Source organism: Protopterus annectens, chromosome 11.part0, assembly GCF_019279795.1.
Source record: "Protopterus annectens isolate FY-2018-M chromosome 11.part0, PAN1.0, whole genome shotgun sequence".
NCBI classification, from domain to species: domain Eukaryota; kingdom Metazoa; phylum Chordata; order Ceratodontiformes; family Protopteridae; genus Protopterus; species Protopterus annectens.
The window spans coordinates 228096964-228124661 of NC_056745.1; the positions used below are offsets into that span (position 1 = coordinate 228096964).

Here is a 27698-nt window from a genome sequence, read left to right on the forward strand (position 1 = left end):
TTGTGAAGAACCAAGATTTTACATCATACAATCTGTGGGAATGGATTTCAGAAGGAATTGAAGATGCATACTACCAGTCTCCGAACCAGTGACCCAGCAGATTGCCTGTGCCAGAGACTCTATTTCTCAGACTGACTCTACACTTGCTCAAATTTCAGAGGACAGTGTATCTTCTTCACATAATCCTGATGTCATCCCCAAAGTTACAATTGTAAAAGAATCTCTAGAGTCTGTCCCTGTTACTAAACCCAGTCAAAGTTTTTATGTGACCAGATGGGGTAGAGTTTCCAGGCCCGATCCAAGATACACAGCAACTTGGACTTGAATTCATTCTAGCTTGTAAAATATCTTGTTCTCCTATTGCATGTCGAACAAATCAAAGAGGGAGGATGTAGATCATTGTGTGCATTGTACCTTGTCAGCCACTGTAGCTAGATAGCATGTGCATATAAGTTACTGAGCCTTACTGAGCACATGCAAGATCAGTGCCATTTTGTATAGTCAGAGTGAATGCAGGCATGAATGGAGATGCACAAGTGTGTGTTTGAAGTAACGAGTCAGTCTGTTACCTTAAGTGTATGTTCCAGTTACAGTTCCTGATGTGTTTATGTACAATAAACAACTTGAATCCATCACAGTGCTTCAGTGTCTCATTTGAATGCAAGAGACATAAGACATTGCCAACCACACTCCCTTCAAAAATCAACTAAGACTCTACCTCAACAATAGCTGGCTTTGTTCATGCATCTGTCCTGATTAAACCCTTTCTCCAATCTATTAGTTTCTCAACTTACTCTCCTTCCACACCTCATCCACTGTATGTAATTTGCCTACTTATTTTTCTTTCCTTCTTATCCTCCCTTCATTGTATTTGTCCTAGTTAACCCATTCCCTTTTATACCACTTCCCCATATGCTATTTTCTTACTTCTTTTACTTTCCTCCTTACCCCCTCCACATCTGTAATATTCATCCTTTCCAATTTCTTTCCACTACCTCAACTTTAACTTCTTACCTTTGCCTTCTCTCCTTTTCTCCCATCCCCCTAGCTCTCTTCTACTCTCTCCCCTTCCCCAGTTCCCCTATTTCTACTCTACTCTCCACTCTGTTCAACACTTTCCTCACTATAATCTCTTTCTTACTTAGCTTCTTGCCTCTCTCTCTCTCATCTGATGTTCCTTTTTCACAATTTCACACGGTTCAAATTTTTGCTAGTATTTCTCATCTAACTTCAACTAAATACCATCTTGCCTTAATATTTCCTTGTTCATTCTACTGAATGTACTTTTATGTTGTGGTAACTATTAGGAATTATGATGTATTCAAACTAGTATTTCTAAATACTTTTCTATATCTGTGTTCCTAAATTTTTGTATTTCAAAAGGTATTTATTTCTAAATGTGTTTTAATATTAACTGCCTTTGGAGCTTTTCTCCCCGGTCCTCGGCTGAAAATGGGTTGTCACCCAGTCGGACTATCACAGTAAACAAATGTTAGATAAATAAAAAATAAATAAAATGTGGGACAGGGACACTACCTCTCATAATGTGGAACAAATGGGCAAAATGTGAAACACATTCTTACAGCTTACTAACAACTTCAAGTTAGAAGCTCACAGGGTGGATAAATGTGTTACTTTATACTTATAAAATGCTCTTTCGACGAATTAATATAATTCAGTGTTATCTGCCACGGATATTATCAACAATTGTTGCAAATAATTTGTGGGACACTGTCAGTGCGCAACACAGATGATCATGCACTTTTTAAGACTCCCTCACTTGAGTGGTGTGTCAGGGACAAATGTTAAATATTGCTATGAACTTAGTTGCTAGAATAACAGTTTTTGCAGTTGCTTGCGTTTTCTGCAGGATATGAAGTCTGAAACTTAAATGTATATCACTTAGTGACTGCAACGATTTTTACAAGGCATAACCAAAAATATGAGGCAAAATAAGGAACAGTTGACAACTACGATGGGGGGCCCTTGACTACACAGTACCTTGGGACTTAAACAACACATTGATAAAACCTAATAACAATAATAATTTACACATTTAAGTATCACAGTGGCGGTCGGTCCTGAACATTGGATGGCAAGAGAAGAAATTGAAATACCCCCTCCACTCACAGATTCCTCGAAGTTTCTCATAATGGGGATCGTGACACGCAGTCTGGGACTCGGAGTTTATTTCCCTGCAGCACCTCCCATTGTCATCAACGTTTGGACTACCAATCCCGACACACTATTGGTTTGCAGTTGACGTTCACAGAAAGAGCCCGGTTTTTAGATCAGCGTGAGAAGCTCTAAGAAACCCGAAACATTATAAGACAAGATGGCAGCATTACCTCGTAGGATTATTAAGGTGAAATATATGCAGTTTAATTATGTGGGATTTGTATTTGGCTCTTTGTTATCTGGTGATAGAGTCAGGACTTGGAGCTTCCAATTTAAAATGTCCTAGTAAGCAAACTGCATATGTGAATGAAAACGGGGTTGTTTTATAGCTTCCGCTTATTATTATTGCCAGTGTGTGGGTGGATTAAAAGGCATCTGCCTTTTTGAAAGCTAATTGATTACACTGCTGGATCTCCCTGTGGTGCGAGAGGGCCTATATAGAGGATAAAATCTAGCATGTCGCGGGCGGGTGTCTGGTAGGAAGGTAATGTATAAAAGGGCCCGCTTCGCTTGTAAGTGGCATCTAAGGGGTTGTATATATTAGAAAAAGTGCACGATAAGCTACTGCTTTAGAATGATATTGAAGTATATTATAATGAAAAATGTGTATCCTAAAACATGTAGCTAGGGATTTGAACGTGTTACTTGTATCTATGTAGTTTGCTCGTATGAATTATTTTATTGCGGAACTGTGAATGCTTTGATGCCGTTATGTTTGTGGAGTCCAGGCCTGTCTATGGGCGGGATCTAAACTGCACGCCTTGCATATATGTATGTATGTATGAATGAATGAAATGACAGGCGATTTGGGAAGAACAGCTGAACGGTTTGCCTCATGTCTAAGGTTGAGACCCGGTCATTTATATTGTTGCACAGCTTTTAGAAGGTTTATTGTATTTACGCAGAGCATAATACCGTTATAGGTTATGAGGGCCAGCATTGTCTGCGATATTTGTAAACTAAGGAACAAGGGAAAGCTGTTGGCAATAGATAAAATAGTTTAGTGCTCTTTAATGACTGCATTTTTGAGGGTAACTGGTATCCTTTTTCTGTTGCGGATTGCATATACGTCTGATGTGTATGTAGTCCGTTGTGTTTAGTGTGCTGTGCAGAAGTAGTGAGGTAATTTCACACGTCTAGTTGCAAAAACATGTTTTTCTGTGAGTGTTAGGTTGGGGAGTGTTTAATAGTGTATATTTTAGTTGTATATGTTTAGAGTATTTGTATCGTCTTGTCCGGTCACTGATAGTATACGTTGATACTGTGACGAACTGAAAGATGTTGCATTCTATAAAGATATTGCTATGATTTAAAATTTTTGACGGTCAATAAGAAACCAGATGACTACATGGGCCTTTTTATGTTCTAGAATACGCTTTGGGGTGTTGGAAGTCCTCAATGACCAAATGTAACTGAAACAAAAGGCATTTTTTAAATGTCACATTGGGTAGCCTTTAACTGGGACTGGGTCCTAGTAAACAGCCCACGTTTAAAGTAGGTAGGAAGACAAGAACACGTTTGTACAGAGTCGGGTAGTAGAAGTAACAGGTAGCAGAGCAGTGCAGAAGGGGATTTCTGACGTGATCTTTACTGAAAGTTTTCTGGATTCTTGGTTGTACAGTAGTATGAGGCATTACAATTTTTTAAATAAAACTGCTGGACTGTTTTTGTCTTGTCAAGCTTGTTTGTGTGGTGAAACGAATTCTCCCTATGTAGTGTTATCGCATTTTGTTTTGTTTTCAGTCTGGGTTGGGGTTTGTTTGCCTGAGTTTGTTCAATTTTGGGTTTTGAAAGCTGTACATCAGATACTTGTTCTGAAGATAGTACTAACCTGCTGAAGTAAAATGGGTCACTAGTATATGGAATGCCTTTAATGATGCCATTACACCATTGCAGTTACTTTTAGCAGTAAAACAGTTTGCCTCCACATTGACATGCTGTAGTTTATTTCATTTTGGTTCAAGGATTGGGTGAGAGTAAGGAATGCAGTATATTTTGGTGGATTTTATAAAGATTTTGTGTGCATGGTCTTTGCGCCCCCCCCCCCCCCAAAAGAAGTTTTTTTACTGTTACATGAGCTTTAACTTGAGCACACCAGGGTATGTTCTTGCATTAGGAAATGTTCCATAGCCTCTTGGAAGATTAAGCACCAGCAGTGACTTGAGGTTGCAAAAAATGGGTTGTTAGATGTGTTCTCCTTGTGCTGCTTGTTGCTAATATTTTCCACTGTTTCTGTTTTAACATTAATTTTATCAATTTACCTTTAGCTCCAATTTGACTCCATCTGACAGTTTGGCATTACCCTCTACCCAGGGCTGGTGCTAGCATTTTGGGGGCCCCTGGGCACTTCTAGTTTAAGTATCACCCTGTCACTGCCACCCCTCCTAAGCAACATTTTTCATTCACTTTGCAGACTTTTAGGAGTAGTAGACACACAGACTGAACTGTAGCTACAATGTTCTTTCATTACAACAAGACTGTGGGCATGTTGTTAGTGGTAAAATATTAATGGAATTGTGAAGCCTGTTACTTGACAACACACTTTCACTATAACCAGCTATATATTTGAGTTTTAAATGAGGTGTAAAGAGTTGTTACCCACTTGGTTTGACAGACACGTTGCAAAATATCAAGATAAGATGACTTGCTGTGGTTGGGGGGTCCCCAGTGACCAGCTATACCATCTGACGGATGTTTCTATAAAGCTTATGGAGTGCGAAGTGCATTATACAAGATGTCATTTTTACGTTGAGTGTGACATTTGTGCATACTGCAGTATGTGGGGCGGGGGGTGCTGTAGACCCTAATGGATGGTTCATAATTGCTTTCCAGCAAAATGGACTAATAAAAAAAAAAATTCATGGGTGTACTAATACTGTACAAGTATTCTAATGCATTTTTTACATAATGTATCCTAAAGGACAATGTGTTTTTATGCTTACTGTCAATGTTGGAGAGATGTATTGCAGACGGTGTGTGCCTTAGTGAGCAGGTATAGGGGAACATAATCTGTAAGCCGAGTTTAGGTTTTGGTCTGTGACTTGATCCTTGGACCACCTTCTGTATTGAGTAATTAGTTGCAAAATTTTCATGTAATCTTGTGTGGCCTGCCCCCCCCCCCCCCCCAAAAAAAAGGCACCACTGACTGCCAGCAGAAATCTGATGGTTATTGACAGGCAGATAAGTACATTCAGCAGTTTCAGAAAACCAAATAATACATTTAGGATCAGTGGTCTGACCGTTTTTGTGGCAGGATGCTAAAGATACATTTATGGTAGACCTTTCCACCAGCAGGTATTGTGGGGGAAAATTGCTTTAATTTGCTTCATAAGCTAGTATGTTTTGAAAGTAGTTCCTGAGTGCCATTCTTTGTAAGTTGGATTTGTTCTTCTGACCTAATTCTTAAACGCACAGTATTTGATGAGGGAGGTAAGAGCCATGAGTATAAATTTGGTGATGTCCTGCAATTTTAATGTTCGTGGAAATAGTCATAGTATTTTTGATTTGAGTGCAGAATATCCAAATTAGTGTACTTGGTAAAAATCATTATTCCAGACATCTATCTCGGTTCTGTTCCCTACTCTAAGTATTTTTTATGTGTGCGCGCGCTTGTATATGGTTAAACTTTTTTTTTTTTTTTTTTTTTGGTACTTGCGTATTATCGCAACCAGGTCGGGCTTGCACCATCCTGTCAGGTTTTGCATTCCCTGTTTATTTTTCTCTTTGTATGTTAAGAAATGGCTACTTCACTATGATTTAGTCTCACCTTTTAATTCTGGTGTTTTGATCATTCAGAAATTTCATAATGGTTTGGTCTGTGCTGCTTAACCCCCCCCCCCCCAATGGTTTGCCAGTATCGTATGCAGTTATATTGGTACTATTGCGCAGGGCTATTGGATTGTGAACTGCCTCTGTGTATGGAGTATTCTCATTGGTGTTGTCATGCTTGTATAGAATCTAAATGGTATAATGTAGAAGAAGAATGTATTTTCCAGTTTTATTGTAAATGTCATCTCAAATTCCAACATACAGACCACCAGATCTACAAAATATTGGACTCTGTCACAAAATAAACTGCACAGATGTAGCTTTAGGAACATTTAGGATGACTGAAAGATAAAGGAGCACTGATGTTGCATTAGGTGTATGAATACAAGAGAGGCCAAGGAGGGGGTATGCAACCCAACAAAGTTAACTTTATGGTGTAGTGTTTAAAGCCTACAGTGTCAACCCAGCAGAAGTCTGTTTATGCAGTTAGCTGGTAACTTCTTGCACTTTGTTGCATTTGGCAGTTGCTTGCTTTTGCATAGTAAGATTTGCTGTGCTTGCAAGAATGTTTGTTGGTATTGTAAACTGTGCAGTTTCATAGTATGAGTATTTTCATGAGAGGATAAATGTCAAAAACTGTACTGCGACTTTTTTTTTTTCCCTGTGTGTGTGTATAAAGAAGATAATAGCATTTTTAGTCTGAAAAGCAATGTAATGCATATAACTAGAGTGACAGCAGAATAAGTGTGACTCTGTCATTGCATGGAATCTGATGCCGAGATCATTAGCCAGACTTCCCTTTTTGTGCACAAAATAACCTCTCGCACTTTGAGATTGGCCTTAACCATCCCATGATCAATAGTTGCATTACCTGGATCTATATTACAAGATCAAAAAACAAAGAGCAAACGCTCTTTAATGTAACACTAATGCTTGAGACCACAAAATATTAAATATAGGGATGGAACAGTGATTTTTTTCCCCAGGGAAAGAGATTGCTGGGCCATTGTTGGGACTTTGCTGTTTCCTCCACTGTGGTGTGATCTTGGATTTGGTATATTTAAGTAGGGGGCGAAGCCCCTGACTTTTGATCTCTGGACACCCCCTGGAGGGGAATTGCTATTCCATGCGTTCATGTTTTCTGGTTTTGAGCATTAGTGTTAGATTAAAGAGCATTCGCTCTTTGTGTTTATATCTTGTAATATAGACCCATGATACCGAACTGAAAATAACTGGGATCATACCTTTAATTGAGGTCACACATGCATGGGATAAAACATTTAGGAGCTTTGTGTTCATTAGTAGTACAGGGTGCAATCTTTGTGTAAATTGTTTCCCTGTCCTTAGATTTGAGTTGTGCTTGAGAATGGATAGGGAGTCTGTTCCATTGCAGTGGTATTCTCTGAAGTGTACCTGTCCCAACACATTCTATTGATGTTGCAGAAAAGATTTTAAATCCATAGAGTATTTCTAATGGCATTTGACTTGTGCAATTAATCCATCCGTAATGGGTCTGAGTAAACCTTGTATGCCAAACACTAGTCACCTCTTGGTAGTTTGTAGGATACAGAGTATAGTGATAGGGCTTTGAGTTAGTCTCGTAGGACATGTTCAGGCCTGGCAAGATATCTCTGTGGGTGTTCAGTTTTTGCTTGTCTGGACAGATACATGCCAAAGGGGGCATTATATTCAGTGATTGTCTAAATCTAGGGGTGTTGTTGTCCCTCTTTACTATTAGGCCAATTAGTTTGTTTATAAGCAGTGAGATATAAAACTTTCTTACAACAATAAACATATGTTGGTCAAAAGATAGTTCACTGTCCACTTAAGTTGATGCTGTTCTTCAGGAACTTGCGTTAAGTTCTCTGGGGTGCATGACTTCCCAAAGGATACAGTAATGCATGTTTTGGTATGTAGTTTCAGCCCCTGATTTTGACACTAGTTGTTTGAGTCAAACCTTTCTGCAGGATGTCTCACTTTGGAAATTCAGTGACTACTAGTTTGCAGTCATCTGCAAACTTAGCCATCTGTAGCCCTTTCGTATTGGCTTTTACTTCAGAGAAGTAGATGCCAAACAGGAGAGGTCCCTACACAGAACCTTGGGGGATTCTACTGGTGACTGGCCTGTTTGTGGAGGTGACTGGCCTGTTTGTGGAGGTGACTGGCCTGTTTGTGGAGGTGACTGGCCTGTTTGTGGAGGTGACTTCCCCCATTTTGATTATCTATGTCCTATCTTTCAGCCGTTTGGCAATCCAGTGGGTGAGTGGTTTTTTTTTTTCTACCATGTTTGAGAGGGGGATTGTCAGAAGCTTTGGCCAGGTTGAGGTATGTGGTGTGTACTGTTTTGTCTTCATCCACTGCTCTAGTGACCCTTTCAAAAAAAGATTCTCCAGGTTAAGTAAGCATAGCCTGCCCTTAACAAATCCAAACTGAGATTGGTCTAGTGTTTGAGGGTCTCTGTCCTGACTATATAACTCTCTCCATGGCTTTGCATATGAGGCTGGTTGGATTTATGGGTTTGTAATTGCCTGCTTCAGTGGAAGGTCCTCCCTTATGCAGGGGAATGAGTGTAGCTGTTCTCCATTCGCGTGGTACAACACCTGTAAGGAGGCTGAGATAAAACAGTGTTAGGAGTGTGGTTAAATCATACTTTTTAAGATGCATCCAGGGATATTGTCAGGAGTCACCAGTGCAGTATTTTTAGGTGGGTTTTTAGCACTTTTAGGACTTTTCTTCTGTGATAGCTGGAGATGAGCCAGTTTCAGGTATATGTTGAGACATTTTAAGAAGGAACATTTCTATTTCTCTTATTTGCTGGGAATTAAAACCGTTCACAAAGTGAAAGTGATATTGGCAAGCATCTCTGCATGGTTATGTGCTTTTTAGTTGGTTTTGTGATTTTGCCCAAATGGTAGTTGGGGGGGGGGGGGGGTGCAGGTTTGAACAGTCATTTTTTTTGGTACTTGCGTATTATTGCAACCAGATTTTTAATGACGCATAATTGTCACTGTTCTCATGGGAACTATCAACACTGCACACATTAAAAGGAACTTTGAAGTAAGTTAATTATATAAATTCAGCAAGATCAAGAAGTGTATTACAGGGCAATGTAAATTTCTGTACTTGTAAAAATGTTGCTCTGGGATGGCGGACACTTTTCAAATACTATGAAATGCAACTGCATGAACTGCTGGCTGCCTGCAATACTCTGATTTCAATGACTGCATTGGTCTGATTTGGGGCAAAAGGATTTTGAGGGACAGGAGAGGTGAAAACCGGGGAGCGTGAGGAACTTCACTTTTCAGTGATACAGATAAGCCACAGCAGAAGAATAACTGCCTAAATGCACCATGATCACTCCAAATTTATGTTGTAGAAATTTTCAACCCAAAAGTGAGCAAATGAAGTACTATCCTAACGGACCTGAAGGTGACAGTCCAGCAGCTATGAGTAGTGATCTTTTGGTTATATGTAATCCGTTCCTGCTGCCTAAACAGTGATAAAATAGTAGCACTTTAAACACCCCTTTTCACTATTACATACAGTTGTTTCCTGAGAACCGTGACAATTATGCCTTCAAAAAAAAAAAAAAAAAACTGGTTGCGATGTTTAATGCAAGTACCCGTTTTTCTTTAGGTAGTTTAACATTGAAATAGTCTGACTGGTTTGTCAGCATATTTAATTTTCATATCTCCCTCTGGATGAGACAACCCAAGCTGCAAATTTACAATGTTCTTTGTGTTTTACTGTTGCAGTCATTACAACTGGGTTATCCTGCTGGCAGGCTACCCTCAGTCGGCCTGAATTCCAAAGTCTAGGTCCGGCGTCGGTTGCTGTCGCCTCTTCCCTGACGTCAGTGCGCCAGGGGTATAAAAGATACAGCCGACGCCATTTTCTTAGCAGTTCAGAAGTGCCGGTCGGCTGACTCCGGATCTGAAACTTGAAATTGAAAAACTCAGAAGTCTTCATTAAAGCTAAGTACCCCGTTGGGGAAACTTTTTTTCTTGCTCCAGAGCGATGTCAGAAAGTTAATAATTGTATTTCTTGTGGGAAGCAAATACCTCCTAAGGATTTTCATTCTTGCTGTATTCCTTGCCTAGGCCCTGACCATAACGTTGCTAGTTGTCGGTTTTGTGCTAGATTTAACCAATCCACTATTAAGCGTCCGTACGATTTTGCATTCCATTACTTTGGCAGAAGATTTAATTATATAATGCCGTCGGAACAGCTGACTACCGGAGTTTATAAAAAGTGCAAAGAAAAGGACAGGCATCCGAGATCCAAAACAGACTAGGCTTCTGCTAGACCTGTCGCCAGTTCTCAGGTGCTTTAGCAGCCCCTGACGCCTGCTACCTCAGAGCCACAGGCCGCTTCAGACTCCCACGTGGAGCCGACTAGGCTGCCGGAAACTCAAGGTACTGGACACTCGGAAACTATTCCCTCAGATGGGTCCAGAGCCGCTGAGCAGGCATCTGCTTCTGAGGGTGTTTTCAGGCCTACACAGCTATATGTGAAACCTACTTCAGCTTCAAAGACTAAAGCAGTTCTAAAGACAAAGAAACAGGTACAGCATTCTCCTGGACAGGCCTCCATGCCTAAAAAACAGATGCTTAAAATGGCCGAAGACCTAATTACTTTGATCAGGGGTTCCCATCCCCCTCCTGATAAGAGGCCTAGGCAAGAGTTAGAATACGAATCCATTTCCTCTGAACAGGAATATTCTCTTCCTCCCTATGAGGATTCTTTTGCTGAAGAATATATCCCTTCAGCCTCTCCTCCTGAGGATTAGTCTGCATACTATGAGGGAGCATTTCCACTGGGAGAGCCAAGATTACTCAGAATCCAAGAAAAGGCTCAGACTTCCTTTTATTGCCTCAGCACAGGCCCCTTGCTATCCCACCTGTTTTAGACATTGTAGATTATTTATTTTCTAAGTCCAGAGTACGAGTCTATCTCCAGACTCTCTCACCAGCTCCTGTTAAGCCAGACAGATACTATCGGGTTCCTGATTCACACAAATTTCTTTATAAAAACCCTGCTGCTGACCCAGAAACAATCTCTCAGGGTCCCAAAGGGGTCAAGGCTTCTACTGCAAAAAACCCTATTCCCTCTGATAGGGATTCTAGGGCCCTAGACCGATGGGGTAGAAAGATTTATACTTCTGCTACCTTGGCTGTAAGAGCCTTAAATTGCCAATTTCATATGCTTAAATATCAGCAATATCTTATGTCATTGCTTAAACAGAAAATGTCAACAAATTCAGAATGTGCGGACAACAAAGAGATGCAGAATTTATTGCATGCAGCTGAGCAAGTTGGAAAGCATACTTTGCAATGTGGTTTTGATTCTCTAGAGGCCTCCTGCAGGGCTGTTACAGGTTCTGTCATTAGGAGGCATGCTTGGTTAAAAGAACAGAATCTGCCTGATCATGTTAAAGCAAAACTATTAGATGCTCCATTACAGCATGATACTTTGTTTGGTGTCAAAGCAGAAGAGGTGTTGAAGAAAATGGAGGATAAAGCTAAATCTATGCAAATAGTCAAGGATTTCTTGCATGTACAGCCTCCCAGATTTAGCAGGAACTGGCCCACAAAGAATTGGTCCTTTTCAGTGTCAGGCCACAAAGAGGCAGATACAGATGCCCCAGAGGCAGATCACAGCCCCAAGGCTCATACAGACCTAAACATTGGGGTGCTTCTACCTCCAAGAGCGGAGAGGAAAAAAATCACAGCCATACAGGAAACAAGTCTCAATGACTTCCCCCTTCCAGCACCAAGCACTTATCTTTTGGCAGCCCTTTTGGGGGGGAAACTAGCACTTTTTTCACCAAACTGGCACATGATCACCCAGGACAAATGGGTTCTAAATATAGTATCACAAGGCTACAGGTTCCATTTTCACACCCTGCCAAGGCCAAACGATATGCCAGATCTGCCATGCAATCAATGGGCAGAGGCACAAACAAGTTTCATCCCTCATGGACATGAGGGCCATTCAACAAGTACTAGAGCAAGAGCAGGGACAACGATTCTATTCAAGACTGTTCTTGGTTGGTACCCAGAAAGGACAAAGCCTGGAGACCAGTACTGGACCTATCTATTCTAAACACATCTGGATATTCCAAAATTCAAAATGTTGACTCTACAGCAGCTTCTGCCCATGTTTGGCAAGAAGACTTGGCTTATGACTTTAGATCCAAGAGGCATACCTGCATGTCCCAATCGGATAAACATGCAGAAGATACCTCAAATTCAAAGCTGGCTCAGTGCACTACCAATTCTCTGCACTGCCCTTTGGCTTATCTACTGCGCCCAGGGTCTTCCCAAAGTGCCTGGCACCAGTAATTGCATACTGCAGGCAGAGGAATACAAATATATCCTTACTTGGACGACTGCCTCATTCAAGCAAAGAACAAGGACATTCTTCTACAGCATCTGGCGTTTGTAAAGAGATTGCTACCATGCCTAGGGTACACAGTCAACTAACCGAAATCAAAACTAGTACCCTCTCAAGAGATAATATTCCTGGGTGCAAGCTTAAATACAACTGCCCAGATGGCTTATCTCACTCCAGACAAAGGCGGTTGACTACCTATTTCAAACTGTTGGCAACAAAGACCCAGTTATCTGCAGGCTTGGGCTTCATGGCATCCTGCATTCTACTAATTCCATATGCAAGACTGCATATGAGGAAACTTCAATGGTACCTAAAAAGTGTTTGGACTCAAACATTGCCACAGCCTGGAAACAATAGTTACACTCATTCCCTGCCTGCAACAGGAGTTTCAATGGTGGGCGAAGGCCTGTCACCAGAACAAGGGACAGCCATTCACTGTACCCCCAGCCACACAGACATTAACAACGGATGCATCGGATTATGCCTGGGGAGCCCACATGGCAGGAAGATGTATTCAAGGCACATGGTCCACAAACCAAACGCATCTACATATCAATCAGAAAGAGATGCTAGCTGTTCAAAATGCCCTGACCGCCTTCAAAGACCTTCTTCATCCAGGACAACTACTGATGAAGACTGACAATACCACGGTCATGTGGTACATAAACAAGCAGGGAGGCACTCATTCCTACCCCCTTTGCAGACTAGCCATGACTTTGTGGGACACAGCATTGATTACCAAGTACATCTGCAGGCACAGTTCCTGCCAGGAAAGATAAATACTCTGGCAGATGAACTAAGCAGAAACCTCATGGATCCCCACGAGTGGAAATTGGATCCACAAGTCTTCAGCATGGTAACAAGGAAATGGGGATGCCCGGGCATCTATTTGCCTCACCTCACAACTTCCAACTAAAGAGATTCTGCACAAGGACTTATCACAGACAAGCATGGAAAGTGGATGCCCTGTCTTTCAGCTGGAAAAACTTAACAGTATATGCCTTTCCTCCTCTGCCTCTCCTCCCCATGGTACTCCTAAAGGTCAGAAAGGAGAAGCCAAAAATGATTGCCCCAGACTGGCTATGCCAGTACTGGTATCAAATCCTAAGGAACTGTCTCAATGCCCAGCCCGGACCTTACCTCAAGTGCCTCATCTACTGTCCCAGCAGAACAATCGGATCCTGCACAGCCAACTCAAGACCTTAAATCTGGCAGCACGGCGGATTATGTAGTCATACAAAACGCACCTCTCACTAAAGTGGTGATGGGTGTCATTTTGGAGGCCTAGTACTAGAAAATCCTATGCTGGAAAGTGGAAGAGATTATGTGCTTGGAACCAGGCACAAGGAATTGAGACAGCTGCACCAAACATTCCTCAGATTTTGCAATACTTGACTGAGATGCTGGACAAAGGCCCATCTTTTTCATCTATAAAAATTCATGCCTCTGCAATTTCGGCTCATTACAATACAGAGCCACCAATCTTTTTTTCTCATTCTTTATTAAGGCAGTACCTCAGAGGGGCCAAAGATTTAAGGCCTCCAAGGAGATCACAAATACCTGCATGGGACCTCAATTATGTCTTGGAACAACTCACCCTGTCCTTTCGAGCCAGCCGCTGCAGCTGATAATATCTTGGAAAACGGCTCTGCTCCTAGCAATAACTTCTGCAAGACGAGTCTCTGAGCTACAGGCACTCATGGCTGTGGAACATTTTATCATTTTTTATATCCAGACACTGTTTCTCTGAGGACAAACCCGACATTTATGCCTAAGGTAGTGTCCAGTGTGGCCCTTAACCAACCAAACTATATTCATCTGCCTACCTTTTATCCAAACCCACAGAATAAGGGGGGGAGAATTCTGCATTCTTTGGACATACACAGACAGCTACGCTTCTATTTGAGCAGAACCAAAGCTTTCAGAAAGACGGAGCAATTCCCAGTGGCATATGCTGCAGGATCACAAGGAAAGGCCATCTCAAAGCAGACTATTTCAAAGTGGATAGGCCACTGCATTCGTTTCTGCTATTCACAATGACAAGCCAGTTCCTAAGGGCATTAGGCCACATTCAACCAGAGCAGCAGCCACTTCAGCAGCCTTCCTCGGAGTACCAACCAAAGACATTTTAGAGGCTGCTACTTGGAGTTCAGTGCACACCTTCACAAAGCACCATCACTTACCACTCTACTCTAAATCCAGGGCAGGCTTTGCCACTGCAGTTCTGCAGGGCCTAATAGCCGCCCCTAATGCTGTTTAGCTCCAGCATCCCAACCTTAGCTTTGGGATTCAACCCAATTGTAATGACCAACAGTGAAACGTGAAGAACATAGTACAGTTGTGTACACTTAACATAAATGTAGATGTTCGAGTGTATTCACAGTTGCAGTCCAGGTTACCCACCCGCCATCCCCCATTTCTTGCTGGACCTTATCTGTACTTCTGTATTCTGTACAACCTATGTGGTGTATTTGCTTATAGATGAAGGCAAAATATATACTTTGGTGCATGCATGTTTTATTGACATATTTGTAGCCTACCCTTTTGGGGGCACCTGACATCCTGGAGCAAGAAAAACTGAAGAAAATGGCATCTGCTGCATCTTTTATACCCCTGGCGCACTGACCTCAGGGAAGAGGCGAGAGCAACCAACGCCAGACCTAGACTATGGAATTCAGGCCGGCTAAGGGTAGCCTGCCAGCAGGATAACCCAATTGTAATGACTGCAACAGTGAGTACACTAACATCTGCATTTATGGTAAGTGTACACAACTGTACTGTACTGCATATAGTTTTGATTATCCTCTGCTTAAGCAGAGGCTGCCTAGGTCATTATCTGGGGATAATGCTTGTATTTTTCTGTTACCTTTGGATTTATCCACAGCTGATTAGAAATTAAGTGACTTTCCCCAATATTACAAAATCCAAATATTAGAAGAGCAGTTTATTAAGTATAACTATATGTAGGGGAAATTTAACAGAAATCATAGTAAATAAAATAAAAACAGGCATTCACCACTGAATTTAGTTGTGGACCTGAAGCAGCAAAAAGTGAGTAGTACAGAATGATTTCTTAATGGAAGAATGGAAGCTGTATGGATGAATATGCATATCCTGCATTACTGATGCAGTTCTGTGGCTCATGAATATTCATTGTGTAGCTGTTTTGAGAACCTGAGTGGAAATTGAAAATGGGCTGTGTAAAAAGTGGTGGTATGTTGCAGCAAGGTTTTTTTTTTTTTTTTTTTTTTTATCTAAAGTGAATCAGTGTGCATATTCAGAACAGAAGTGTGAAACTCTATTGTTGACAGATTTGTCTGGTATACCACTGAGATGCAAATCAACACTTTCATGTCCAAAGGAGAATTTGAAGCAAAACCTACATTCTGCAATAGTAGGCAGCTAAGAGCAGTAGATTTTAGGGGCATATGCATTTTTTTTTCTTTACAGCAAGTCTGGAATTGACTGTTTTCTTCCAGAGGTTTGTTGAAACTGCCAGCACCATCCAATGCAGTTGAAGTTCAGTGGTTATACTCCGGTGTTTGATTTTAAGATGTTCCGTTCTTGAATTAAAAACTGTGTACAACTTTTCTATTGAGTGTATTTTGCATTCTTTCATATTTATTATGTAAAATTCTGTTTGTCGCATTTGTTGCCTTTACCTTTGAGATTTCTGGGAGCTTTCCTAGTGTTATTTTGTGATGTGGGTTAGTCTACCAGATTGCAGAAATTTAAAAAGTAGAGTACTGTGTAAAACGGCGATCTGTAATTTGAGATTTCTTCACGTTTTTTTTTTTTTTATATTGGATGATGTAGGAAATTATGAAGTGGGGTGCATGTTTAACTTTTGGGAACACCATTCTTTTAGGATTGGAGAACTTTCCTAATGTTTATAGTCTTTGTGGGTTAGGGAGCATCTCCCAGACTGCTTATTTTCAACTTTTGCAGTCTATGAACACTAGAATTCATTTGTCACATGTAGTAAACTTGTATGAATTTTTTGTACAGTGTTTTGTCATGGTTCCCCTGATCTTAAGTTTGCCTGAACGTGCAGCCAGACTACCATTTGTAGTTTGCAATTCTGTTCGAGACTTGTATCACTAGGATTACCATATGTAATTTCTCATGTTTTGTTAGTCTTTATCCATTAACAGTACCTAAATGTACGTGCCACAGCATCGACACTAGTTTGCATTTCTGCAGGTCAGGAGTTCTACATAATCACTAGGATTACCATCTGTGTCCATGTATTAGTAGCTGACAGTTAAGGTAAGGTCCCACCCATACTTTAGGCAGTCCTGCCCTGGGGGTTGGGGTACTAAAAATAACTAAGATTTCCCTTAAGTGGTTGTACACGGAGGAAATTAAACTTCATGGACTACAAATATAAGATCTGATCATAAGTCTGTGTATGTCGTACTTAATTTCTTGAACTTCGCTTCCCTCCTGAGGTGATTTTCATTTGAGATTCCTGTCTTGAACACACAGTAGCTTAATTATACACACTTGCCCTCTCTATTACAGGTTGAATGGCAGAGCGAGTAGAATGGTTCTCTTTCATATTTAACCCAATATGCTTATATAAACCCTAAACTGTTCAATTCTTTTCGCCCTTGGTCATACTAGGTTGCTGTTTCAGAGGACTAATAGTGCAGCCACTGTCCCAAATTGTAAGTACCCATTGTCATGACCAATTTCTTACATAGTTAAGACAGTCTTCAATGAGGGCTTGAATGGGCAAACATACCCCACCCCCATTTGTCCATCCTTCCATCCTCAACCCCTTTTCCCATTTTGCATATGGGGTTGGGGTGTCATTGTCCAGATTATGGTTAAATGGTCAGGGAGCTAATTTTGCTTTTAAATACAGAGAAAGTCTATTCTATAAAAGAGATGCCTCTGAGATATCTGTTGTGCCAGCAAGTCCTACTTGTTTCAGTGGGTATTGAGGGTGTTAGTTTTGCAGATGTGCAAGGGTTACATATGACTCTGTCCTTTTGTGGCCTTGTAGGCTAGACAGAGGTTACATTTCAAGAGGTTGTAGAAAATGGAAAAGAAAACACTTTAAGATGGTCTAATTGGCTCAAGCCGGTCATGCTCGTGATCATCTTGAAAATGATGCTGTAATCTCCCAAGCTGGGTTATCTGCTTAAGTGCAAAAATGTATTTATTTTTGTGATTTATTGGTACTGTCATGGGGGAGGGGTAAATGTGTGTAGTGTTGTGAATAGTCTACTATTGTAAATGTGTGTGGTGCTTAACATCTGGGATAGGTTCTGTGCAATAGGACGTTTTTGCAAGCATCGTACGTTTTAGTATACTAAACTACTAAACCTTTTTTATTACATAGTTGTACACTATTACAGTAGTGTATTTAAATACAGTAATGTGCACAATATACACAGTATACATAAATTAATACACAATACCAAGTACACACAGTTCAGGTATACCGTAATTTCCACAAATGGAGCTTGCAGTGATACCATAATGTTGGGTTAGTTTTATTTTTTTTTAGTTTCTTTTAAAACTTTCTTGTATAGTGTCTCACTAGTGTTGCACTTTTTTAAAACTTTATGCACAAATTACACAGGATCAAGATCATCCACATCATCGTCACTCCTTTTTGTTAGCTCCATCTTCTCATTTGTTAATTTTTCAAGACACAACCTGGGCATGGATGATTAAGACATAACTTAAGGTTGTTTGCCATTTCAACAGCAGCTTTGTTTATCCTAGCAAATCCTACAAAGTCATGGATGTACCTCTTCAAGGTAGTCTTTCCAGGTGCCATTTGTGTATTCTTTGACAACTGTCCTAAGCAAGGTTCTTGGTGCAGTGGTAGATGTATTCCTTCTAGAATTGCACCAGTGTCTTGCCAGTACCTCTGTTAATGGCATCAGTAGCCTGAGCAAAGGTTCTTGTGTAGTAGGCCTTAAAAGCAGCAGTAACACCTTGATCATTGGTTGGATTAAAGAGGTGTTTGGAGGAAGGAACGCCACTGTGCTATTGAGATGGAGGTCACAGATACAGGTGGTGGTCCTGGGGCATTGACAGTCGTTACATTTTGAAAGGTATACCTTCTTCTTGAAGGTACTTATGACTTAAGTGGCATAACAGATCAAAAGGGCATACTGAGAGTTGTCTGGTCATCCATGACTTGCTACTCCTGTAGCACACAGGTCGTGGGCTTATTAATCTTGAAAGCCCTGCGGTTTTCACTGTGCCAGATCACAAATGGTTTCAACTTGTAGCCTGCAGAACTGCCTTAAACCTGACATTGTTTTGTTCTACTTTATGGATGTATGTTCTTTCAGGCTTGCATTTCCAGAATGGGGAGGCTTCTTCCATATTGAAGCTCTGCTGGGGCAAATATCCACCCTCTATGGCAACCTTATCCAGGACTTCCACAAATTCTTCTGCAGCAGTCACATCAGCACAGACTCTCCACTCACATTTTCAGTATGTAGTGAAAACCATTGTACAGTGCTAGCTCTGGGTGGCTTTAAGTGCTTCAGACTCTTGTGTCCTAGTCTGGTCCTGCATTTTCTTTAAGCATCTGGAACAAGCTCCTTGGCTGTGATCGTAGTGGTGGTGAGGGGGATATGCTTCTGGGTCTGGTCATCAATCTGTGTCGGTAATTTCTTCATATCGGATATATGACCACCTCTCATTTTAGTTAATCATGTAGCTTTCAATGGAGCAAATCCTTTTACAACTGGGTCACTTTTACTTTGTTTTTTCAGGATTGTTGAGTGAGACATGCCTAACTCATGAGCAAAAAGATTCACTCCTTTTCCACCTTCATCTTTAATCACCTTTAGTTTTGTTTCCAAGGTGATAATTGTCATTTACATTTTGTTGACAATACTAGGACTAGTTTTGGTATGTTTGGAGGCCATGATTTACTTGACCTGGGGTGCATATGCAGTTGATGTCGTGTGTATATTTGGTTGGACTTTGGAAGTACATTAAGCGACGTACAGCTTCTCTCTCAGCAAAATCATGTTTTCCCTTGCAGGTTCTACTGTTCCTTCTACTGCTGCACCTAAAAGGAAAAAGGGGCCACCAAGTAGCCTTTTGTCTACTCTGCAGACTCGCTCGCTCTTTGCTGCGCTTCATCAAATCTGTTCAAAAACTTACCCAACCCACCCAAAGCCATAACCACCCTCACACCAATCACTACACATACAACACAACCCCTTTCTGCCTTAACCCTGTCACCACAGCCTACATAAAGTCACTTATAAAACTGAACCTTGTTCTACCTCTACCAATAAGCTCCCCTCCTCTTAAACTCTTTGCTCATTCCATAGCCTATCCTTTCACCTAATAAATCTATTCGAGTCTACTGTCCCCGACCTCTGGAAATCTTTCTACACCATTCCACTTCACAAAGGAGGTAACTCCACTGAGTCCTCTAACTACAGACCCCATTGCCATCCTATCTCCTCCATCTGAAATCCTCAAAATGTATTCATAATCTGCTTTTAACTCGCCTTATTAATGAAAATCTTCTGACCTCCACTCAACATGGCTTTAGGCCACACCATAGCGCCTCCAGTGCCTTTCTATCCTTCACTCACTGTTGCTGAAGCCAGGGACAAAAACCACCTTGTCTTGCCTCTTTCTCGACCTCTCTAAAGCTTTCGATACTGTATCCCATCTCAAGCTGCTGACTGACCTTCCTCTCCCCCCTCAGCTTGAGAACCAGTAAATAAGTAATCTATCAGGCTCCAGTCTGTCAGATGGCAATTTATCTGGTTGCAACCCTTTCCTACCTCCCTTAAGGTTCAGTCCTTAGCCCCGTCCAATTCAACATCTTCACCAATCATCTTTACTCCTCCTGCAACACCTCCTCCCTCATACAGTATGCTGATGACTCTACTCTTTGTGTTGTGCTGACAACATCTCTAAACTTCTGTCACCCAAAATTCCTCACGTATGGAAAAATGTCTGAGCATCCCTACTATTTCTCCTTAAAACTCCACCTTTACTTTTTCTTCTTTAGATAACTCTCATCAAAGCTGAGCCTCGCACCAAGTTGCTGGGTGCAATAATTGATGACCAACTCAAATTCGACATCCATATCGAACAAAACTAATGTGAAATTGGATCGTTTCTACAGGAATAAGACATTTCTTGCTCCCATCTCCAAACCCACCCTTGCCCAAGCCTATCCTCCTTCCATGTTTCCTCTACGACTCCCCTATCCTAACTCGCCTCCAGTCAAACCTTCTCTCCAAACCTAGAATGAGCTTACAATAACATAGCCAGATTCGCCAGTAACCAGCCTTACAAATCCCATCATTGCCTTGCTCTGAAACTGCTTCAATGGCTAGAATTCCCTCTGCTCTTACTACTTGCCCAGCTGTGGCTGACACATTCCCTACTCAAACCAGTAGCCTGCTCATCACTCTCTACCTTAGTATCCCCTTATACCCAAACGAGGTCTCTTTGTAGTTCCGACCAGCACCTTCTAGACTTCTGTAAACCCAACAATTTATGATAAGCTCCTCTATAAACACTGTCTCTTGCGTGGAATAGGCTACCACCTCACATTTGTAGCATCACTAGTTCCAGCTGCTTTAAGCCCAGCACTACTTTCTGAACTGAAAAGCCTGTCTTTGCCTAGGTCCTCCATAATCTGCATTTTCCTTTTTTCTTTTCACTGTCTGTCTACATCTACTAATTCAATGACTAATCTGCTCACTAGACAATACTACATTATGCTACTTGGGGGGGGGAAACATGTCATTATTGTAAATGCTTTAAGTATACATGGTTGTATTTTACTTCATTTTGTTTTCAGTTTGTTTCACCTGATTACTGCATATGTAGCGCTTGCTTATGTTGTATTGCTGCACTGGTGTGGGTTCCCCCTCCCTTGCCTACTGTGTATTTTCTTATGTTTTGTATTGCTGGAGCTTTTCTCCTTGGGTCTCCACTGAAAATGGGCCATTGGCTCAGATGGGCTAACCTGGTTAACAAATGTCAAAATAGTAGGTAGCACTGCAATGGTCACATCTTGTTCCTTGGACTATTAACTGGGACAGTCTGGTGTAGACACTGCTGCCACCATAGATGGGAATTGGCCAAGTCGTCTGCGACTGTTCCACTGTCCACTTTTGGGCATGGGAGATTCTTCCTAGGTTGGCCAGTGTAAGAGACCTGTTTCTGGGTTAAAGTGTCATCCTTTAGCTGATCTCCATTTTTTTTTTTCTAAAGATGTCTTCTGAAAACTATTTGTTAATAAAGATGACTTTGGTAAGAGCTTATTGCAGGTTTTGAATCCTGTGGAATGGCTTTTAATTGTTGCACTATTCCTTAGGATTTTTAACTCTGGATTCTGATGAGAATAGACGGGGCTTTGTTTTCTTCATGTCCCTGACTGATTCTGAGGGTAGCTGTTCCTCCTGTAGAGGAATTTCTCTTGAGACTGTGTCCAGAATGAATAATTTTATTTCATTGCGAAACTGCTGGTGGTCTTTATATTGATCACTGCTGCAGTAGCCTTGTTTACATGGGCTGTATCCTAGATGAGATGCAAGAGCTGGCCAGCTTCCAAAGTTTCAGGGTACCTTCTGTACTCCTAAATTGTAAATCTGGGCAAATTCCAAGTAGAAGTTTCTCCACAGGAAAAGTAGATTTTGATGTTCTTGTTTTTCCAAGGAAAATAATTTTCAGCAACTTTTCTGTTTTTGCTGACCTAGGGCTGCTGAGGTGCCCTGGGGTACAATTACCATTTTTGGCTTTACTATCGAACAAACTACTGGTCCCTTGGTTGGACAGTCATGTCCTCAGATTCTAAGAGAATGTGGTATGATTCTACATGTGAGGGATTTTTGTTCTCTGAAAGTGTTTGGTGTGAGAATACTGAGGTTTCTCAGTCACTTAAACTAGTGCTTAATTTCCAGAACATTACCCCTGGTGCTGTCAGCATTGGAGTATGTATTTGTCACAGCTTCTGGCTTTGCTGATGGTCAGCCTGCTGCCCTGAAGACAGCAGATGAAGTTCCTCAGTCTTTCAAGTTCTTGTACATGAATCAGAGACTTGTCTCTCATGCTATAGCTTTAGTAAATCCAGCTGCTGCCAAACATTTTAAGGATTTTAATCCTACTGATAAGGATGGTAAAACTTTTTTGATAAATTGGTGGAGGGAGGGGTGTATGCTTTTTAAATTTTATTCTAGAACTGTTCTGTTCATGAAGTTTATCCTAAGCGTGAAAGTGAGGAATGTTTTGGCTTTGAGTAAAAATCTGCATTGTATAGTTTCAGATGTTCTTCATATATTTATTACTGCTGCAGTAAGCCTTAGTTGTATAGGTTATATCCTGCCAAGGATATAATGGCCAGTCAGCTTCCAAAGTTTCAGGCACCTTCCATGAACCCAAACTACCAAGCAGCTCAAGCTGAGCTAAATTAACAGACCAGTCTGGGTAGAAAGCTCTTCAGAGCTTTACTGCTGTCTAAGAGTATGCTCCTCTGATGCATTGGAGAATCTGTGGTCTGCTTCTGCTTTCCTTTGCTGGGCAGGTAAGCCCCCTTTAGGGGGGATAACATTCTGTGTTGCTGTTTTCTTACTTTCCTGCTTAGGAAAGTTGTGTTTTAATGGACTGTCTTGAGACTGTAACATTCTTTTAAGTGGAGCACTGTGCCTTTTTTTTTTTCTGCCTCTTCTCCCTCCCTGATGCTTTGGACTTCGCTTATGGTGCAGTGTCAGGAGGGATAGAAGTGCAGGGGGGATGTGGAACATCGTGGACAGATGCAAGCACACACGCATAATCAATGAGATGCTTGATCTGATCAAAGCACTTGATACTCTGAGCCATCTTTGGTATCCCAAGACCTCTTCATATGGTTAGCAAAGTACCACAGTCATGTGATGCATCACCAAGCAAGGGGGAAACAAGTTGTACCCCCTTTGCAGACTAGCCATGTTAGCTGGATATATAGCATAGCAGCACAGTCTGTCTACAGGCTCCTTACATTCAATTGAAGCAGTATTGTGTGGCAGACGAGCTGAGCAGAACCAGGGCAGACACTCATGAATGGAAACTAGATTGTTTCAATATTTTATCCATCTGTGTGTGTGTGTGGGGGGGGGGTCCCCTCCACCTCTGGTCTCCTCCCTGAACACTTATCTGGCACAACTCTGTTCAGGACTCCATGTAAAAAGGCCTGGAAGATGGTTACCTTTTCTTTGGGCAGGAATATTCCTTTCCAGTAACATACAGGGTACTTCTGATTATTCAGAAGGAATCCCCCAAGGTCATTGTGACTCCCCTTTGGCCCAGGCAGCTGTGGTTCCATCTTTTTGGAAGTGGACAATGGTAGTTTTCACAAGCCTCTCGGAATGGATCTACTCTCACAAGAATAGGGTTGTTTTAGAAAGTCATTATCAAATGGAAAAATTTTGTAGCTGGTCAGCATTATAACTAGCACCTGTTCAGATCTAGTTCTCTGGTTTTACAGTACGAGTTACTATCCTGTGACCTTTCTAACCCTTCTGTAAGGGTTTATTTATCAGATATTTCAGCATGTCTGCCCGTGGATCCTCTTTCAAGGAAGTATGCAAACCCCTTTCAAGAACTTTTGACAGAACAGGTCTCCAAGTAAACCTGTGACCCCCTCCTTGTGATTCCCGTTTTCAGTTGGAGAACTGAACACTTGCTTCATTTGAATTGGCTAATCTGGGTGACCTGAGGTTCTTAACATGGAAAACAGTTTTACTGTTTGTTCTGACCTCTGTAAGAAAGGTGTCAGCTTTGCAAGCCCTCATGGTGCTTCAACCCTACCTCACTTTCCATAGGGACAGGGTTTTCCTTTTATGTCTAAAGTGGTATCAATCTCCCTGTTTTCTTTCCTGAACCTAAAAGTGAGGAAAAAGGATATTCCAAACCTTGGATATCCATAATCCACTCTGACAACTAAATCTTTAAGATTTTTGGATCTGTTCACTTCTTGTGAGGGTAAGAAGGGTCACCCTGTGTCAAGACTTTTTGTTTATACTTGCCATGACACCCTTTTTCCATAAATGGCTAAAGCCCACTGTCCTTCATGGCTCTTTGGAAAGGGTTGGATTCTAGAATACGTCCTGGGGCTCCTAGTTGACCCTTTGTATGTACTTTTTACAAAGCCCTGAGTTTGATTCCTTTTCTAGTTCAGGCTTTGCTAGGACTCTGTCCCAGGATCAACATCGTTGTCCTTTCAAATTCCAATTCTGGGATTTGTGAAAAGGGAAGTCTGTTGGTGGATATGTAATTTTATCAGAATCCATCTCTCTCTGCCCTCTTGCATCCAAAGCAGTCAAGTCACCACAGATGCCTCAGACTTCCTTGGGGAGCAGTGTCTGTGGGTGTAAAAGTGCAGGGTCTTTGGGACCGACTAAAAACACGCACAGGCAAAAAAGATGCTAGTTCTAGAAGTAGTCTCGGTTCTCTGAATCATTTGTGGCCCTCAGGACCTCTTCACTGTGGTACTGTGAACACCCGATCTGGTACATTAACCAGGTCTTAACCCTGTCTGTAGATAGCCATGTTAGCAGTTGATATAGCTTTACAGCACCAGTCTTGCTGTACAGGCATCCTACATTGGGAAGCTGAGCAGGACCAGGCAGACCCCTCCCTCAAGTGGAAACTAAATTTGGTTGGTCTTCCAAGATTTGACTCGTCCGTGGGGTAAACGGACATTTTTGCTGCCTCTGAATAATCAACTGGCAAAATTCTGTTCTAGGACTCTATACAAGAAGGCCTGGAATGTAGATACCACTCTTCCTTGGAAAGGAGTGTTCCTGTGTGCATTCTCACCCTTTTGACTGTTTTGCAGCCTACTTATGAAGATTTCAGAAAGACTCCGTAAAGGTTGTGGTGATTTCCCATCTGGACCAGGCAGCAGTGGTTCTCCCTTACTTTGGAAATGGCCAGAGGCAGTTATCACAATCCTCTTCAAACTGGGTTTACTCTTAGATCGGGGGGGGGGGGGTGCTAGGTACATTCTGCTGCTAAACAACTGACTGCCTAGATGATTGGCACCTGTTTTCTGAGGATGTGTTGAAGATATGAGGGCAAGAGAGCCTTCTATTAGGATAATGCCCACCTAGCTTAGCCTATTGCAGCTGTGATCATTTGAATATCTGTTATGGTAAGTTGAATTACTTTATTTTCTGGCCTTTCAGAGCTGTATTTGTGGACCTAAAGCCAAAACTTTTGGTCACCCAATGTTCAAGCACTTTTAAGATATGAATGATGTGCTGTGAATGTTGCAGCCACATGGTCTGTAATTAGACATGCCTAGCTGATGCTGTAGCTCCATCCAGAAAATGTTCAAGGTGCAGCTTCTCTTGTAAATCCAAAACACGGAAACAGTCCTCCAGCTGCCGAACGTATCACTAGATACAGAAAAATAAAAGCTCCAAAAAAACGTAAACGCTTTACGAGTACGCTTACTCTTTTTTCCTGTTACCTGGTAGCTTGATCCTTAGCATCTTTTTCTCAATATTCTCGGCATCCCTCCTCAGCACATGTCCAAACCAACGTTATCTTGCCTCTCTGGCTTTGTCTCCAAACCTTCCAACCTGGGCTAACCCTCTAATATACTTATTTCTAATCACACCCAGTGCAAATATTAACATCTTTAACTCTGCCACATCCAGTTCAAACTCCTGCCTTTTTGTCAATGCCACTGTCTCCAACCCATATAACATAGCTGGTCTCACTACCCTCTTGTAGACCTTCCCTTTCACTTTTACAGGTACTAGTCTCACAAATCACTCCTGACACTCTTCTCCACCCACTTCATCCTGCCTGTACTCTCTTCTCCACCCACTCCATCCTGCCTGTACTCTCTTCTTCCCCTCTCTTCTGCACTCACCGCTACAACTATTGACTGAACCCCAAGTATTTAAACTCATCCATATTCGCCACCTCTACTCCTTGCATCCTCACCATTCCTCTATCCTCCCTCTCACTCACACATATATTCTGTCTTAGTCTTGCTGACCTTCATTCCTCTTCTCTCTAGAGCATATCTCCATCTCTCCAGGGTCTCCTGTACCTGCTCCCTACTCTCACCACAGATCACAATGTCATCTGCAAACATCATAGTCCATGGGGACTCCTGTCCGATCTCGTCTGTCAACCTGTCCATCACCATTGCAAATAAGAAAGGGCTCAGAGCTGATCCTTGATGTAACCCCACCTCCACCTTAAACGCATCCGTCACTCCCACTGTAGACCTCACTGCTGTCACACTACCCTCGTACATATCCTGTACCACTCTTAACATACTTCTGACACTCCTGACTTCCTCATACAGTACCACAACTGCTCTCTAGGCACCCTGTCATATGCTTTTTCTAAGTCTACAAAAACACAATGCAGCTCCTTCTGACATTCTCTGTACTTCTCCATCAACACTCTCTCAGAGCAAACATTGCATCTGTAGTGCTCTTTCCCGGCATGAAACCATACTGCTGATCACTAATCATCACGTCCCTTCTTATCCTAACTTCCACTACTCTTTCCCATAACTTCATGCTGTGACTGATCAGTTTAATCCCTCTGTAGTTACTACAGCTCTGCACATCACCCTTATTCTTAAAAATTGGTACCAAAACACTTTCTCCATTCCTCAGGCATCCTCTCAGTTTCCAAGATTTCATTAAATAGTCTGGTTAAAAACTCCACTGCCATTTCACCTAAACACCTCCATGCTTCCACAGGTATGTCATCTGGGCCAACAGTCTTTCCATTCTTCTTTCTCTTCATAGCTATCCTTACTTCCTCCTTGCTAATCCATTGTACTTCATGATTGACTATCCCTACATCATCCAGCCTTCTCTCATTCTCTTCATTCATCAACCCCTCAAAGTACTTTCCATCTCCTCAACACACTCTTCGCTTGCGAGCATGTTTCCCCTCATTATCCTTTATCACCTTTACCTGCTGCACATCTTTCCTAGCGCCGTCCCTCTGTCTTGCCAATCGGTACAGGTCCTTTTCTCCCTCCTTAGTGTCCAACCTTTCATACAACTATTCATATGAGTTATCCTTAGCCACCTCTCTTTGCCATGCACCTCATCTCCTTATACTCCTGTCTACTTTCTTCATCTCTTTGACAATCCCACTTCTTTGCCAACCTCTGTATACTCTCATGTACTTCTTTATTCCACCACGTCTCCTTGTCGTCCTTCCTCTGTCCAGATGTGATACCAAGCACCTTTCTAGCAGTCTCCCTTACTAGCTCTGCTGTAGTTACCCAGCTATTTGGCAACTCTGCCACCCAGTGCCCGTCTTAACTCATCCCTGAACTCCACCTCACAATTACCCTTTTTCAGTTTCACCATTTGATCCTT

At 41.8% G+C, this 27698-nt stretch overlaps 1 protein-coding gene across 1 annotated transcript in view; it reads left to right on the forward strand.

Moving 5' to 3' along the window:
• The first annotated feature begins 2228 nt into the window (after positions 1 to 2228).
• Positions 2229 to 27698, forward strand: part of UBE2N (ubiquitin conjugating enzyme E2 N) — a 336938-nt gene continuing 311468 nt past the window's right edge. The window contains exon 1 of the mRNA XM_044087650.1: positions 2229 to 2365. Coding sequence (XP_043943585.1) covers positions 2336 to 2365 — 30 coding nt within the window. The 5' untranslated portion in view covers positions 2229 to 2335. The remainder of the gene's footprint in view (positions 2366 to 27698) is intronic.